The sequence below is a fragment of the Cydia pomonella genome, chromosome 3, assembly GCF_033807575.1.
Source record: "Cydia pomonella isolate Wapato2018A chromosome 3, ilCydPomo1, whole genome shotgun sequence".
Lineage (NCBI taxonomy): Eukaryota > Metazoa > Arthropoda > Insecta > Lepidoptera > Tortricidae > Cydia > Cydia pomonella.
In genome coordinates, this window is record NC_084705.1 from 21,851,824 (window position 1) to 21,870,738 (window position 18,915).

At 37.6% G+C, this 18,915-nt stretch overlaps 1 protein-coding gene across 1 annotated transcript; it reads left to right on the top strand.

The window, feature by feature from the left end:
- Nucleotides 1-44: 44 nt before the first annotated feature.
- Nucleotides 45-1,094, top strand: LOC133516659 (uncharacterized). Its single transcript, XM_061849678.1, has one exon. It carries the CDS (start codon nt 45-47, stop codon nt 1,092-1,094), a length of 1,050 nt encoding a protein of 349 aa, XP_061705662.1.
- Nucleotides 1,095-18,915: the final 17,821 nt, after the last annotated feature.

Consider the following 18,915-nt stretch of genomic DNA (forward strand, 5'->3'; position numbering starts at 1 on the left):
CCACAAAAAACCGCAAAAAAATCAGAAAGAGACAAGGGAGGACAATGCGAGATATTGATGATATCATATGCCTTCTGAAGGTGACTGACGCTGAGGATATGCCAATTTTTGCTGCGCGTGATCTGCAAAAGCTACCGCCGGTGTTATTCGATCATGTAGATGTTACGCGTTTACTCAAGGATTTGGTCAGATTACGTAGCGATGTTGATCGTATTGAAAATGAATACGTTACTGTGAAGCACTTAGAGGGATTACAGACTGACATTGATATTTTAAAAAGGGCGTCCTCAGTGTGCAATGGCAACCAAAACGTCAATGCGAGGCGAGGAGCTTGCCTATTAGATCATTTTGAATTTAATAGTGGACCAATGGGCCTTCCTCCTACAGGCGTTGAGGATTGTAATTTAAACAATTATAGCTCTAAATCGTTATCGGTTGACCAAAGCTTTGACAATAATGGAATGGAGGGTAGTACGATAATAAACCCAACAATATCGCAGTTGCCAAGAGTCGTTAGTAACGGTTTGCGAGTTAACCCGACCGATAACGAGAGTGAGCTAACCACGGCAGGCGAGCCGGCGATGACTCATCTTGACCCGGCATCGCCGAACGCGAACCGCGCGATACACACTGCCGGCAAGATCGACCGTGAGTCACAGCCGTGTCGTGTGAATGACAAATCCTTTGCCACAATTGCTCGGGAGGGCGAGTGGAAAGCGGAAGAGGCCAGTGAGGAATGGATAACTATACAAAGGAAAAAACTTAGAAATCGATTTGTTGGTAACAAAGGGATAGCCACAGTAGATCCGAATAGCAATTTCAAAGCAGCGGACATTAAGGTTCCCATATATATTTACAACGTATCTAAGGAGGCAACTGAGGCTGAAATTTTAAGATTTATTAAGAGCAAAATTAACGTTACTGTGTCTTTACAAAAAATGAACATGAAGAAAATGAAGGATTACGATGCATACAAAGTGTTTGTCCCGAAGCATAAAGCGGATATTTTCCTAAAGGAGGACTTTTGGCCAGACGGTGTAATATATCGCCGTTATGTTGATTTCAGTCGGAATAATAATAACAAAGTGAAATAGTTCGGTTAATAATAATAATAATAATTGAAGCAAAATGAATAGCAGTAAAATTCAACTTATTAGTTTTAATTGCAAAAATGTGATCCGCTCCGTGGACTGCGTGAGGAAGTTGTGTCGTACTGCGGATGTGATTGCACTGCAGGAAACGTGGCTGCTGCCTCATGATATACCTTTCCTGGGGGGCATCGACGATAACTTCGCGTTTACGGGCACCTCGGCAGTAGACACATCTACTGGCATTCTAAGAGGTAGACCTTACGGAGGAGTTGCTCTTATATGGCGAAAATCTACGTGCCCGTGTGTATCGGTGGTTAAGTGCAACAGCGTAAGGCTAGCCGCTATTAAACTTGTTTTTAATGATCGCTCCATTCTAATTGTATCTGTGTATATGCCTACCGCGTCGGCCGATAATCTTATTGAGTTTACGGAATGTTTAAGTGAGATAAGTGCAATAATTGATAGTTGTGGTGTGGAGTCAGTCTACATACTCGGGGACTTCAACGCGCACCCAGGTGAGCTATTTAACCACGAACTATTAGACTTTTGTGCAGGGCAATCGTGGTCGTGCGTTGATATGGATATTTTACCTATTGACACTTATACGTTTGTAAGTGATGCGCACGGGTGTCGGCGCTGGCTTGACCACTGCGTTGTGACTAATGCGGCGAGGCAGTCTATAGTGAACGTTAATGTTATAAAGGACGTCTATTGGTCAGATCATTACCCCTTACGTATTGAGTGCAATGTTAATACTGTAACACCTAAAATGCCATGCTCGGATAATATTGACAACGGCGTGATATGGGGTGACAGAGACAAGGAACAAATAGACAAATATCATGAGTTATGTAATTCTAAGTTCAGGGACTTTGATTTTCCGAGTGATTATATTCAATGTGCTAATAAGAGATGTTTTAATCATAATCATAAGTTATTACTGGATAATATGTATAGCAGTATAACATGTACACTTAGAGAGGCGGCCGAATATACTCGAATATCGTCTGCTCGTAAAAAACACAAATATGTAACTGGGTGGAATAAACATGTCGGTAACGCTCATAGGGAGGCTCGGCACTCTTATCTTAATTGGCTATCGTGTGGGAAACCTAATAGTGGTCATATATATAATAATATGTGTGAGACCAGGCGTATATTTAAGTCTAAATTAAAATACTGCCAAAACAATGAGCAAAAAATAAAAATGGAAATAATTGCTCAACATCACTCGTGTGGGAAATTTTCTAGTTTCTGGAAAGCTACAAGTAAATTAAATCCGAGGCCGGGTACCCCTGTGAGCGTAGCCGGTTGTCATGAGCCTATCGAAATTGCGAATGCTTTTCGTGGTCATTTTCGTGTTCAGTCGCCCCTAGTGGCCCCGGTGCAGGAGCCCGACGCTGATAGTTCTCCCGAGGATTACAGTGTCACCTTCTCTGCCAAAGAAGTATCTTCCGTAATTAAAAAGATGGCAAGAGGAAAGTCACCAGGTAAGGATAGCCTCAGTATCGAGCACCTGAAGTACGCCGGGGTTCACTTACCGAGGGTCCTGGCTATGTTTTTCAATTTGTGTCTTAGTCATTGCTATCTGCCAGATGATCTGATGCACACAGTTGTTGTACCTATTCTAAAAGATAGGACCGGCGATCCCTCTGACATGTCCAACTACAGGCCTATCTCGCTAGCAAACGTTATAGCTAAGATATTGGACAGGCTGCTTGACAGACATTTGGATAGGCACATAAAGTTACATGATGCTCAATTTGGGTTCTGCCCTGGCCTATCCACAGATAGTGCCATCCTGAGTCTCAAGCAGACTGTTCAGTATTACATAGCTAGAAAGACTCCTGTATTTGCCTGTTATCTGGACCTGTCAAGGGCTTTCGACCTGGTATCTTACAATAGGCTATGGCAGAAGATGAAAGAAGAGACTGACATACCTAGTGAAGTCATTTCCATTATTAGGTACTGGTATAGCAGGCAGAAAAACAATGTTAAGTGGGCAGGGGCGCACTCGGAAGTGTATGGGTTGGAGTGCGGGGTGCGGCAGGGTGGGTTAAGCTCGCCCCGACTGTTCAACCTGTACATGAACCGACTCATCGAGGAGCTGAGCAACACCAACCTAGGATGCTCAGTGGATGGAGTTTGCATAAATAACATCAGTTATGCCGATGATATGGTGTTGCTCAGCCCTTCGATTAGTGCGTTGCAGAAAATGTTGCACATCTGTGAGTCATACGCGGAGACCTATGGACTTAAATATAACACAGTAAAGAGCGAATTCATGGTTTTCAAGGCCGGCACTAAAACATATCATGATGTACCACCTGTCAGGTTGTGTGGAGCACCGTTAAAGCAGGTACAGCAATTTAAATATTTAGGGCACTGGGTCACCGATGACCTAAGTGACAACCTTGATATAGAGAGGGAACGTAGGGCGCTGGCTGTACGTTGTAATATGCTGGCCCGGCGGTTCGCGCGTTGTACTGATGCAGTCAAAGTAACCCTTTTCAGGGCGTACTGCCAATCCTTTTACACGTGTAGCCTATGGGTCAGACATACGCAGCGTACATACAGTGCCTTGCGCGTCCAGTATAATGATGCGTGTAGGGTGCTGTTCGGGCTGCCGCGACACTGCAGCGCCTCCGTGATGTTTGCGGAGCGGCAAATTGATGGCTTTTATGCCGTTATCAGGAAGCGGGCCGCCTCGATGATGAAACGTGTGCGCGGCTCCACGAACACCATCCTACAAACGCTGGCCGAGAGGTGGGACTCCCCGATACTTAGGCGATGGATGCAGCTCCATACCACAGCGGGGAAATAATATATTTTTTTTTTTGATTAGGCCAATTTATTACTAACATAGTTCTTAAGGATTTACCCATTGTCACTAACATATTTAATTATAATTTTAATTTTAATTTTTATCTTAATTTATATTGTATTTTAATGTATGGAATTTATTTTCTGAATTAAAATTATTGAATTGAATTGAATTGAATTGAATTGAATAAGCCTTACAGGTCACATTTGGATAGCAACTGCAGCTGCATTACTGTAGCGGCATTACCGCTGCGGTTTTCATGCGAGTGATGTTACTGACAATTTCCTTGATAAAATGAGTGACTTTCGTAGCTTCATTACTCCCGCTCTTAGAACGTTCAATCCGTCACTCATTTTATCAAGGAAATTAACAGTGACAGCTCCTGCGTCAAGGCCGCAGCAGTAATGTCGCAACCGAAATGCAGCTGCAGTTGCCATCCAAATGTCATCTTATAAGTAAAGTAACGAGAGCTGCAGGAAATATTAAAAGCAACTTTGAAGCCTGAAATGTAATATTTCCTGCAGAAACGCAGTTGGCAACAAGGTTTCAGCTATAATGCTGACTGACTCTCACAAACTCTGAATCCGAATGAATTATCATTGGGCATAAATTGAATCCCATTTTACCTACAAATTTACAGCAACCCAAATTAGTTATCATATTCTAATTTGCCACCTGTAGTAAATAAAAGAGGAACATTTATCACTAATGTCAAAACATGCCAGCGATAAACGATAAAAAAGCAACCGTTATATGGCACTCTGCTCTTTGCTTACACTACTGCTAATGATGGGTGCATTTATGACAGGAATCAAACCGAAATAGAACGCGTTAAATGCACTTTTACTGCCATCTGTAAAGGAATTTTTTCAATGCTGCAATATCAACCTTTTCCTACGGAGATAAAAATGCTTTTCTATGTATATTGTATCATAAACAACCCACGACCTAGACTATTATATTTTCAGTAGAAACTTTTATAAAAGAATATTTGATAGTCATTATTGGAACGAAGTTTTGGAACGAAGTTCCTTATCGGACGGTTGGGGGATGGGGCTAGGCGAAAAAAAGTGTAAGACTTTTCCGTCACGGCCCTATTTTGTTTAAATTCATTCTCAAGAATAAGTAACCTAATTTCACCGACTTAGGTGTCGACTTACGTGAACGAATAACTCGGTGAATTGAATCCTTTGATACCTATGGAAGTTTCCTACGTGGGCGATCTCGTTGTGAACGCGAATGCCGTTGGCCCGCCGCGCCGCGTCGCATCGCGAGTTATTCGCTCACGTAACCCACTGCGTTACGTATATCTTATAGTGGTGCGGTTGGCAAACATTTACTGGCGCCAGGACCAAACCACTGGATCTAGCTGCATAACCCTAAAATCCTTTCCACGGATCGCCATTTCTACAGCAGAAAAGTGGGGAAGCTATTGAAATCAAAAAAACATTGCAATTTTAATCGGGACGAGGGTTTGATGATCTCATCCACATGGAATCCAGTCATTAGTATATGTAAGCGAAAACGAATATCGACAGTCGAAAAATCGAATATCGTTAGTGTTGCACAGAAAGAAATGTTTGCATAACTGTAACAAAATTTTGGTTCCTGTTTACACAAAAATTGGGACTTGCGAACTATGTGTTATATGTTACAAAACCGTGTTTGGCTATCAGTGTTCAGGTACTGGGTATACACAATATAAGTTTGTAAATTTATGCAAAGTTTATTTTCTTATAACCGTAGTTTAGTTATTTAGTAAAGTTACAAAACCAGTTCGGCTATCTAGTTTTTTCAGTGTGTGTGTCGACAGTCAATAAACAAGACCAAGGGCGGGTAGTTCGAAAAACTCGCGCGGCTAGAAGATGTTGATGTCAATTTTAGCCAGTTTTTCCGAGACCACGGGGACAACGCCGTCCTCGAAATATCGGAGGTAAATTTAAGACTTAATACGCGATTAAGTCCCGTTTGTATTAGTTATTAATGATGCTGGAGATGTCGCCGATTTCACGCCTGACAACTGAATCAGCCACCACCATTACCATCACCATCAGTCAGCACCAGTCAGCACCATCATTAGATTGGTACTGTTATTATATAGAAGCTATAAAAACCAAACATTTGTTATGTTAAAATTTGAACCAATTACACTGAATGGACAAACTTTTCGCAAATTATTGTGAAGTTTTGGAACATTTAAACTTATCTGTCTCCAAACAATTGTCAGAATAGGAAAGTTTTGGAGCAAAATTAGTATAACTTTAATTTTGGAGAGGTTAAAAGCCTATCCTTTAAAGTGCACGCCAATCAAAACGAAGTAGTCTAAAATACAGTGTGGAAAAAAATATGGGCCCTGGATGAAAGTGTCTTAAAACCTTAAGTTATCTCAATTTACTTCAAGGAAACATCTTACTCTCTACTTTATCTTAATAACTGCAAACAACTTTTTTTAATTCGCTTGTCTTGCCCGAGATATCGGAAATCGAACCAACTAAAAATTCAAAAAAATAACACATCGCTATTTTATTCTACTAGTGGATGCAGTTAATGTTTATGATACAATTTCTCCAAGAAACATTTTAGGTCTTACACTCGTCTGTCGTACAAAATAGCTAAAAGCTAACTTAAGGTTTTAAGGCACTTTCCCTCCAAGGCCCATTAATTTTTTCCACCTGTATATTCTATTTATTACCTACCTATAAAATCTAATTTGTTTGTGCAAGTAACTAGAAAATTAAAGTCGGCCACAAGTCTCCACATAATTTCTAGTATTTGTAAGCTAAATATTGTTTTAAAAGTAAGTACTTGCGAACAACTCTATGAGTGATAAATTATTTTACACAACGTTTCAAGGTTGTCTAGGGGTTAATCTTTGAGTAGTGTGTAGAATAATATTGGAAATTAATTCATTTAAGTGTATATTTACCATTTGTTTACCAGTGTTTTCTGCCCCTTCAAGTGATGCAAAGGTGTCCCTTTTCAATGCTGCCGTATTAGATATTTTTGATAAACATGCACCAGTGCGTACCGTGCGGGTCAGGCGTCCCCCGTCACCTTGGATTACCGAAGGCGTTCGTACAGCCATGAGGAGAAGGGACCGAGCCTTTAGACTTTATAAGCACCGCCGTACCGAGGACAACTGGATTTTGTTTAAAAAAGCTCGCAACCGGTGTAATCAGATGGTGCGTGCAGCGAAGCGTCGTTTCATTCACCACAATGTCTCCTCTTCCTCTATGGCCGATGTTTGGAAGTTCCTTAAATCACTGGGGCTGGGTAAGCAAGGTGCTGGATGCGATGGCACTGCTTTTTCACTTAACGAACTCAATAGGCACTTTGCATCTGCTCTGTCCGTTAACGATCGCATTAAGGCAACAACTCTTTCAATTATTTCGTCCCTTCCCTCCTCTTCCCTGTCTGTTTTCTTCTCTTTCAACCCAACCTCTCAAACTGATGTAAAAGACATTGTTCGGGCCATCAAATCTAAAGCCGTTGGTTGTGATGATGTGAGTCGTCACATGATAGTCGCAATTCTTGATTGTGTGCTTCCTGTGATAACTCACATCATCAACTTTTCTTTACTTTTCTTTGGTAAATGGCGAATTCCCTGAGCTCTGGCGGAAAGCATTTGTTATTCCTCTTCCCAAAATTAGTAATCCTACCTTGCCTAGTAATTTCAGACCCATCTGTATCCTCCCTTTTCTATCGAAGATCGCTGAAGCCACGGCTCACAGACAACTCTCTGACTTTATACACTCTAACAAACTGTTGAGCCCGTTTCAGTCTGGTTTTCGACCTGGCCACAGTACTTGTACTGCTCTCATTAAGGTAACTGATGACATCAGACGTGGCATGGAGGATCAATTGGTCACAGTACTCATTTTGATTGATTTCTCAAACGCTTTTAACACTGTTGATCATGACATTCTCCTTGCTCTTCTTAACCATCTAAATGTCTCATCTACAGCCCTTAGATGGTTTTCTGCTTACCTTGGGGGCCGCAAGCAAGCAGTCCGAGTTGATCGGGCTTTGTCGGACTGGTGCGATCTGGCTACTGGCGTACCTCAAGGTGGTATTCTCTCCCCGCTTCTCTTCTCCACTTTTATTAACTTCATCACCGCCGAACTTTGCTGCGCATACCATCTTTACGCCGATGATTTACAGCTCTACGACCAGTGTAAAGTAACGGATATGTTAGCCGCTACGGAAAAGCTAAACAGGGACCTCGCTCATATTCAGCAGTGGTCAGAAAAGTTTGGCCTATTTGTAAATCCCGCCAAATGTCAGGCCGTTATTATCGGTAGCTCTCGTCAGCTGGCCAAGTTGGATCTGGATACGATTGGGCCGGTGTGTTTCAATGGCACTCCTATACCTTTTAGCCCGTCTGTAAAGGATTTAGGTGTGCACTTGGATTGTACTTTGAGCTGGAGACCGCAGGTTGCCGAAATCAGTCGGAAGGTTACGGGCACCCTTCACGCTCTTAACAAACTTAGACACTTTTTGCCAGTCAAAACTAAAACTTTATTAGTTAACACCTTAATCCTACCCATTATCGACTATGGTGATGTATGCTATCCTGACTTAAATGAAGAGCTACTTGACAAGTTGGACCGTCTTCTTAATAATTGTATCCGCTTTATCTTCTGTCTCCGGAAATATGATCATGTGTCCTCGTTTCGTTCCCAGTTGGGCTGGCTCCCTATTCGTCAACGGCGTAATATTCGTATGCTCTGCACTCTCTATTCCATTCTCAATGATCCACACTCCCCTGAATACCTTAAGTACTTCTTTCACTTTTATGGTGCTTCTCGTGACCGTCAATTTCGCTCTACTGGCAATCTCTCTCTTTCTATCCCCACTCATAGAACAAGCTTCATGTCTAACTCTTACGCCATTCAGGCAGCACGTCTCTGGAACGGTCTTCCCCCTAACATTAGAAAAGCTCCCAACAAGTTTGCTTTCAAAAAATCTTTGCGTGATTTATTTGCTGGCAGTTTAAAGATCAATTAAGTATCAGTCTCACGAATCGGTTATGTATATTATGTATATATATGTATATATATATTTATTTATTTATGTAATGTATGTATGTGTCTTTATGTATTTAAGTAGTTTATAATTAATTTATGTGTATTAGGACTCTAATTCTTTCAATTACAATTTCTTTTAGTTTTAAACGCGCCGCCTACAATCTTTTCTGCTTTGCCCTAAGGTTGACTGGTAGAGAATGCCTCATGGCATTAAGTTCGCCTTTTGTACATTAAGTTTGTCTTTTGTGCAATAAAGTTTTAAATAAATAAATAAATATATCTTAGAATGTATTATTGAAATAACTAGTGGAGTGCGACTTTGTACTTCGATTTATAAGCATGCGATGAACGATTGTGCGACGGATCGCTATAACGATTAATTTCTTATTGACGGAACGGTTCCGCGACGAATGTCTTTTCGAAAGATCGGAATCGCAAACTCGGAACGGTTTAGCGAAGAACGTTTGTTTGAAAAATCCACAGAACTGGATGAACAAGAACGACTCTCAAACTTCAAAAATGCGACCAAAAATGAAATGCAAGTGTGTGCGTAAATTGTCTATGTGAGATAGTGATGTCATCTTACAACATATTAATAATCTATCGGTGTTTGATTGCTTTATCACCTACTTTTTCAAATGTGTTTGTTTTTATGAAAAAATGTTATATGAGTATTATTACTACTATTAGACACTTCAATTTTTTTTAAATGTCGTGTTTCTTTCTACTGACCAGTTGGGTTGGATGTGTATACGCTGTGTACAAAGATACGCTGTCTTGTTTGCTTGTGTTAGCATGTGTTTGCAGTGGAAAAGTTTAAATTTACCGCTAAAACATATGCACCTTAAAAAAAGGTATTATAACCATAACGAGTGCAGCCATTACCTACTTGGAGAAATGTAGATTTAGATTATAAACTAATAGTTATTCAATGTACGGTGAAGTAGTAATTGCCATACGATTAATAAATAAATAAATAAATAACCATCGTTATTATCTTCAGTCAGTTATAAAGGTTAATATCTAAATGATGTCTTGTGAAGAAATAATTACATATGTACCTATTAATATACCGACGAGTTATCGATACAGTCATATGAACATTTTGTCAAGCCCTAGCGTAAAGTAACACTTAAGGTTTTTACACAAAATATTCTAAATTATTGACTAAAATGAAGAAATATTAGCACACAACTGAAGAAAAACTTATAATGAACGGTATAAACCGGCTTTTTACACTTTTTATGCAGTTAATTTATCAAAATATCATTACGAAAGCTTCGCTCGGAATATCGTAATTACCTGTGAAATGAGTAATTGTCTGGGTTATTTGGCCCTGTGACACTACAATCTGGCACTACACAACACCATCTTCACTACATAACTTTATTAACAGTTTTATTCCTGATTCATTTATATTTTTTACATTATTAAATACGGCAAAATGATCGTGGCCGCCTGCGGCCGACTTCTAACTCAAAAATGGTCATGTTTTCTCATATGTAGTATGCCTCTTTCGCACTCGTGGGATGTTCATACACGTTATGCCTTCCCTTTCGCATACTTCATCTGTCTTAAGCGAAGCGTTTGGTAGGTCTGTGGAAAAATCGCAATCGGAATAAACACTTGTTCGAAAATCGGTTTCACCGTGAACGTTTGTTAGAAATATCGGTGTCCCGATGTCGCTCATCGGACTGCATAAACAATACAGTCCTAATACGACAAATTATAGACTTATTGATTGAGTTAACGACAAACGCTTTTACAAGGTAACTTTTGTGTGACACGTTAAGTGTAATTTTTTATGCAAAAATCCTACTTTCAGGCCAATCCGAACGTGCACCTGATATTGTTTCACTTTGTCATTGCAAATGCTACGCAAAGTTAGTTTGTTCCGACTCTAGAGACCATTATTTTTCCAATAGATAGCGTATATTATCAATTATTATGTAGTTTTAGGAACTATTAATAACTCCATATCGACAAACAGGCCAATTCGAGCAAGCATCTGACATCAAACCGATATTAAAATGATATTGGAATCATATCAGGGTGCTAAGACATCGTGCCAATCGTTAACGCTCTGTAACGTAGCGTAGTCATCCCTCTCTATCTCTCTTCTATATTAGTGCGACAGTGACAGTTGCGTTTGTTTCGTTCTCTCTGCTCTGCTCTTCGTGCTCTGGAGTCTCGCTTGCACTAATATTTGTACCGTAAGTCCGGTCGAAATGAACCCGACAAACAACTATATTTTTATTCATTATAAATAGGCATCGGAGTTTTCATCGCACGGTGAGACTAATGGAGTCGACATTAGCAATAAAATTGAACTCATAATTATACTCATACTCATTAATTTATTTAATACTTAAGTGATTTTAATTTTATAATCAAGAACTAGAACTTTGACGAGTTATATGCTATCCTTTAATTTTGTTTTTGAATATATAAATATGACATTCGTATTGATTATTATATGGAAATTTCATAAAAAAAACAATATGTATATTAAAAGAGGTAAAAATAATATGAATACAAATTAATCAATACAAAACAACGGTCATTATTCTTATTTGTAATATTAATTTATGTCCTTAAGGGCAAAATTAAAGGATCGTTTACAAACATTTTTGTCCTTGTAAAATTATAATCAGTAATTAAATAAATTAATGAGTATAAGTAAGAATAATTTCAATTTTTCGTATTGATTATATATCGAAATTTCACAAAAAAACAATATGTACATATATTAAAAGTAGTAAAAATAATATGAATATAAATTAATCAGTACAAAAAAACGGTCATTATTCTTATTTGTAATATTTATGTCTTGAAGGACAAAATTAAAAGATCGTTTACAAACATTCTTGCCCTTGTAATTAAATATGTATGTGTATGTGTTGATGGGTACTAGGGAAATGCAATGCAATTTGTTAGAGGTATTTTTTTTTTTTTTAAAGGAGTTTCTTTCTAAATGTTGAAATTTTTATTTCTTACTACCTAATTCTACCATTAATAAAAATTCAGTTCAAATACTATGTTCAGGTATTTATTTGGATATGTTACTAATGCAAATTTTATGGTCTTTTGCGAAAAGTAAATTAAACTCGATTATTCATTAAGTACATATTTTACAACCGGTACGTATTTTTAAGGTTTCGAGCATTTGTGTGTATATTGTACATTTTCGTCGTTTTTAATTTTTTTGTTATTTTACTTTGTTATGTATTGCAATTTAATGGATGACTGTCATTGGCCTTCTTTTATGTAAGCATTTATATGTTTAGTTATATTTACGGCTGTTGTTATCCTGAATACCAATAAAATAAAATAAAAAATAAAATTAAAATCAGTAATTAAATGAATTAATGAGTGTGAGTATGAATATGAGTTGAATTTTATTACTAATGTCGACTCCATTCTTGCCTATTAGTCTTACCGTGCGATAAAAACTCCGATGCCTGATTATAAAACATTGTACGATACATGTGCGAATAGGTAATTCACAATTCATTGCAAATTTCTTATTATTGTCACTATAACCGATATTTCGAAGAAGAAGTTATTTTACTCGTACACACCACAAAAGTACCGGTATGATAATAGAAAGGGTTCAAACCGTCTCCCGAGCTGATGATACTTCTCGATTACAACGAAAACTATCACTGAGTTGTAAGCAATCCTTCTATATCTATTTTCAAAGCTAACATTTGTTTAGAAATCCAGACTATCCAGAGTCGGTATCTAAATATAAATAATGAATTAATCTTTAGTAAGCGCATAAAAAGCGCCCGTATTTTGCGATCTTTTATTATCAATAAACCTGATTTTAAAAAGAACTAAATATACTTAAGTACCGAATGTTTTTTTGTTGGAGCTATCTCACGATGAAGCAACAAAACAATCTTCTGTATTCCCCTTGTCATCTTCTTTATAATAAAATATTTAGTATTGGTATTCTAATAGGCGAAAAGTCTTTAAATACAAAACAAATCGAATAAAAGATAATTTAAACCATACTAATCTGGCTAGCAAAGTACTGTATAAACGTATGATCGTTAACGACTTTTACGCCGCTTTTGTAGAGTACAGTAGTCGTATTTATTTACGCGAGCTCGTGTCGGCGACTGTACCAGATGTTAACATATGCCGGTGCTTTCTTTATTTAAGAGCTGTTTGTTACTTTTTGTTCGGGGCACGCCCCCGCTCCCTCACTTATTATTTATGGCTGCGTATGTACGCGTGGATAAAGTAATTGGAAGCGGACATTTGAAGAGTTAGGAAAACAGTAATAGGAAGAGCCGAGGGATATAGATCTTGATCTTACTTCTTCTTTTAAAATGTAGCAAATAAAAACGGGCTGCCTAATTAAAACTAGACCAAAAATATTTCTTTTGTGAGATGTTTGTGCATTGTTGCAGTTTTGTAAATACATAAAGGTGATATCAGAGGTCTTATTCGAATTAATTTATAATAATTCATTTTCATTCATTTCGTGTTTACACGGCTTACCGAATGACACACGGCCCGATCCGAACTTTAAGATACGTCAAATATTAGGACTAAATACGATATGGATCGGATAATGTCAGTGTCAAAAGTGACGTTTCTTCACTTTCTTCAAACAAAAACGTCCAAACAATACTAATATATCTTAAAAAATCTTTCTAATGGTTTAGACATCAGATTTGGATTTAGATTTCCTCATGAAATAATAAATAAAATAGCCATTTATTTCGACCTTTTTAAAAATATTACATTCTTATCAGCTTTTTTATTTGTCAAACATTAAAAAAAGTTAATTGTTATGTAAGTCATTTTATATCATTTTTGACATCGGTCGACTTGCCGCCCGGCATAGGCCTCCCCAAAGACCTTCCATTCCTCTCTGTTAGTTCCTCTTTTATCCATGTTGGTCCAGCGATAGCTCTTACGTCATCTTCCCATCTGCGGTAAGGTCTACCTCTTTTCCATTTCTCATCTTTGGGGTATCAGGTTGTAACAATTTTTGACCATTTCTGTCCTGGTTCTCTTAGCATGTGCCCAGTCCATTTCCATTTAAGGTTATTTGTTACATAGGATTTGTCCATTAATTTTGTGTTTTTTTCTTATGGTGCTTAGTCTAATTTTGTCTTTCTTTTTGACGTTCAGAATACTTCTCTCTATGTTGTGTTGGCATACTTCTAGAGATTTCCTATTCTTTTGTGTTAAGGCCTAAGTTTGGCAACCATAGGATGCAAGAAAGAAACAGTCTACTTTTGCCTTTTAATGGGATATCTAGATTTTTCATAATCTCTTTCCATGACCAGTATTTTTTCCATATAAATCGCATACACTCTGTTTTCTGTTTTTCTGTCATTCGATCGTCTGTCTTTATCAGTCGTTATGAAAACTTTAAGACATTGTTGAATCAGAATTGGCCTGCAAGACATTTCCAGACTTTCTAATTCCTTTCCAGCTTCAGTGGGTTGCAATGAAATCGTCCAACTTTTGCCATAACTCAAGCTCTCGATTTGCGAGCAGTGTGTTATTTCTGTATCTGTGTTGCCTTTTATCGACACATCTTTGTTTCAGTTTCCTGTGATTTTGTTTTGTGTTAAAAGTTAGATGATGTTATGCTAGACAGAAGTCTATGATTATGATGGGGTACTTGAACTTTATTTAAGATTCTTCTTTTCCAATAAAAATATTACACATATATTTTTATGGCAAGATAACTGAACGCCAAAGGCCAGTAAAACTGGAGTGTCGATTTTCGACATACTGCCCCAAGGCCACTTTCGAAGGTAGAGTCCTAGGACACAACCCACAGCCTAAATATATTGGTGTCAATATCGTCCTTGGTCGCTCGCTGACATACCGATTTCACCTAAGCAAGTTAAAAATACTTTCATTATGACAACGTTTTACTTAGTAGAATTATTGTTAACTAGATTATCATTATGACGTACAAGATTTGGAATATATTTCTTTTTTTCTTGCACAAAAACCTTATAGTATAAAAAAATACGATAACGTCTAGACGTAAACGGCCAAGCCATACCTATATACTCGTATTATTTTGACTAAGGTGTAGAGTTTGTGGAACTCCACAAACATGTTTAAGTGTGTCTGCAGAAAAGCGTGTGGTTGTGGAGCTCCTGGGCAGTCCATAAAACATATATTTACGACTACCCAAAGAGGAAAGACACCAGAGTTTCCCTAGACTTGCTCTTTTTGGGGCTCCGTACCCAAAGGGTCAAACGGGACCCTATTACTGAGACTGAGAAATTTCTACAGATTATGTATCTATGTTGCCGCTATAACAACAAATATTAAAAACAGAATAAAATAAATATTTCTTTCCAATGTCGAGGTTCTCATCCAATCACCAAAGTTAAGCAAAGCATCCATTAACATATGTATTCGGAGAGATATATTGTTTAAAATTTTGAAATTGGTAGAAATAAGCCTATTTCTCAGTATACATAGTATTGACATAAATAAAAGCTTGTAATTATAAACGTCAAAGCCAAAAAAATCCTGAAATACAATTATTTACTGAATATCTAAAATATTTTCATGTTTTTCTAGTATGAATTCTGTCAACGCTTCTTAACGTTACATGTAACTTATCAGGTCCATTCTGCGGCAAAACGGTTTTAAAGGTTTTCACTTGATAGAGATAGACCATTTAAATACGAATAAAAGTCGCTTTTCGAGTCGGGTTTGTATAAGAAATCTAGAACTTTTTTATAGAGGGACCCACGGGCGTACCCTTATGTGACTTTTGAGAAAAGAGATACTGAGCTCATTGATTCATTTATTTATTTAATCTTTATTGCACAAAAACCTTATAGTACAAAAGGCGGACTTAATGCCATGAGGCGTTCTCTACCAGTCAACCTTTAGGTAAAGCAGAGAGATTGTGGGCGGTGCTACTTTAACAACAACAACCAAATATAATACAATAACATACCATACATACATAATACATACATATATAAATATACATACTTATATTTCTTATAATATATACACAAATAATGACAAAACATATAGAGCTTACAAATACATTATTAATTTTTCATTCTGCTAGCAAAGAAACCACGTATGGATTTTTTAAATGCAAATTTATTTTGAGCATTTTTGATGCCGTAGGGAAGTCCGTTCCAAAGACTCTGCACGGAAAACGAATTCGACATGAACCCAGTGCGGTGAAGAGGGATGGATAGAGACATATTGCCTGAAGAGCGAAGTTGACGGTCCCGGGTAACGCCGTAGTATTGAAATAGAGTCTTAAGGTATTCAGGAGAATGAGGATCATTTAAAAATGAATGGGGAGCCAGCCAAGCTGGGAACGAAAAGATGAGACATGATCATATTTACGAAGGCAAAAAATTAAGCAAATGCAGTTATTGAGTAGCCGATCCAATTTGTCGGATCAGGATAACACACATCATCATAATCAATAATGGGCAGGATAAGGGAATTAATTAATAAAACTTTGGTTTTGATAGGCATGAAGTGCTTACATTTATTAAGAGCGTGAAGGGAACCCATGACCTTTCGACTGATCTCAGTAACCTGTGCTCTCCAACTCAGAGTACTATCTAAAAGAACACCCAGATCTTTAACACTTTGACTGAACCTTATTGGAGTGCCGTCAAAACTTACTGGTGTTATCGCGTCCAAGTCTATTCTTGCAAGCTGTCTGGAACTACCGATAACAATGGCCTGGCATTTGGAAGGATTTACTGAAAGGCCTAACTTTTTTGACCACTGCTGGATATGTGAAAGGTCCAGGTTAAGTTTGTCAATGCAAATCTGAAGATCAGTCACGGGGCACTCGTCGTAGAGTTGCAAGTCATCAGCATACAGATGGTAGGTACAGCAAAGGTTAGGTGTAATGAAGTTAATAAAGGCGGAAAATAGAAGTGGGGATAAAATTCCTCCTTGAGGCACGCCAGTAACCAGGTCACACCAGTCAGACAAGGACCGGTCAACTCGGACTGCCTACTGGCGGCCCCTCAGGTAGGCTGCGAACCAGTTAAGGGCTGTTTCCGAAACGTTCATGAGTTTGAGCAGAGCAAGGAGAATATCATGGTCAACGGTGTTGAACGCGTTAGAGAAATCAATTAGAACAAGAACCGTGACCAATTGACTCTCCATGCCCCGCCTAATGTCTTCCGTCACCTTAAGAAGCGCAGTACTGGTGCTATGACTTGGTCGGAAACCTGACTGCACGGGGCTTCATTGAGTGCATATACAATCTCTCTCGCCAGAATTACCAGAGTTGATTCCACAGAACATGAATGAAATCTGTGGTTGATTTGGGTAAGAGGTACGCGCACAAACTGTTCTTCCTTAGAGTTTGCCATTGGTCAAATTAACAATACTTTTACAAGACCGAATATTGCCTTAGCACTGGAATCTATGGTCACTTTTTTCTTTCATACGAGTATATGACATCTATTTCAGTCTTTATAATTTATTACGGTTTAGTTAGTAGATAATAAAATATTTTAGTCATGTTTTTAATCAACTTTTTAGGAGGATACAATTCAGTCATGGCAAAAGTAACAGATATTGCAATTATAATGTTGGCACCTCTAAATAAACAGCTAAAGTAAAACTTTTCTAGTAACTAGGATACCTGCTTTATTTCTTACAAGTCACCCAGTTGAGACACAGGACAAAGTACACTAAGTTAGAGTTTTATAACACGGTGACAAGCCGTTACTTTGTAAAACTTTAGCTCGTGCATTTGAATATTCGCGTGTACACAATAAAGTGAACTCTAAAATACAAGCAGCAAGGTTCCTCCAAAAGGCATCAATATGTTAGTCCATGGTAAGAAAACAAGAGCAGTTTGCGTCAGACTGCTTGTATAGTTTTTAAAGAGATGCGTTGGACTTGGATCACATTCGTCAATAAACGTCAAACTTGCGTATCGTCTCACTTGTTGTTTACTTCGATTCGTAAAGTAAGCAAAGGGTGACCTACATATACCTATTACTAAGCTTCTGCTGTCCGCATGTGTGTATATTTTACCGCTGGTTACATCGTACCACATCTAGATTTGCTATTAACGACCTAGTTTATTTACACCTCACATGCCATATCCTAACATAATGCTCCAGCGGTGTACCATCGATCAACTGATCAGAAATGGTATCATATATATCTGATATACACGTCATACTTGTGAACGGGTGCTGTTTGTGGAGACCGGTCTGTTTAAGCTTACACGGGGTACAGGTTATGTTAAAGTATGTAACTTTACTTTTGAGTGACATTAACGTGAGACACTTCATTCGGTTCTTGTCTGTTTTAATTTTTTTGTCTTTTAATTATTTATATAAGAATTCAAGCCTTGGTGACCCTCTACATCTCTAAGGATAATTTAATATATATTTTTATATTTTATCTCTGACACTTAGAGACTTATACATCTCTAAAGAATTTTAGTATTTTATGGTTTTATTTTTTTATCATAGTTTTTTTTGTGTAATTTGACATTTAGAGACAGTATACGTCTCTAATAAAGTATTTATTATTTCATAGATTCGATATTTGTAATTGTTTTTTTTTTAATTTATTGTTTGTAAAAATGGACATGTAAAAGTGCCCCTGTGGCCTATTTGCTGAATAAATGTTTGATATTTGATATTTGATATTTGGTATATTGCTAAAACTACTGAAATAAATAAAAAACAGATTCGTCGATCTTGATCTAACGATGATGAATAACATAAGTTATGATCTAGATTAGTAAACACGCAATAAAAAGAATGGACTACAAATAATATAGGGCTTTGTTGCGTGAAGTTTAAAAATCTTCTAAGGCTTCTATGCTTCTATTTTCATATGGTAATACTAATTTTAAAAAGGGGTACGGCATAGGTACGTTTTAAATGACCAAGGATGTTTAAATTGCATCAGTATGATTCAGATGTAACTTTAATATTGATAGTACGATTTATTAACTCGT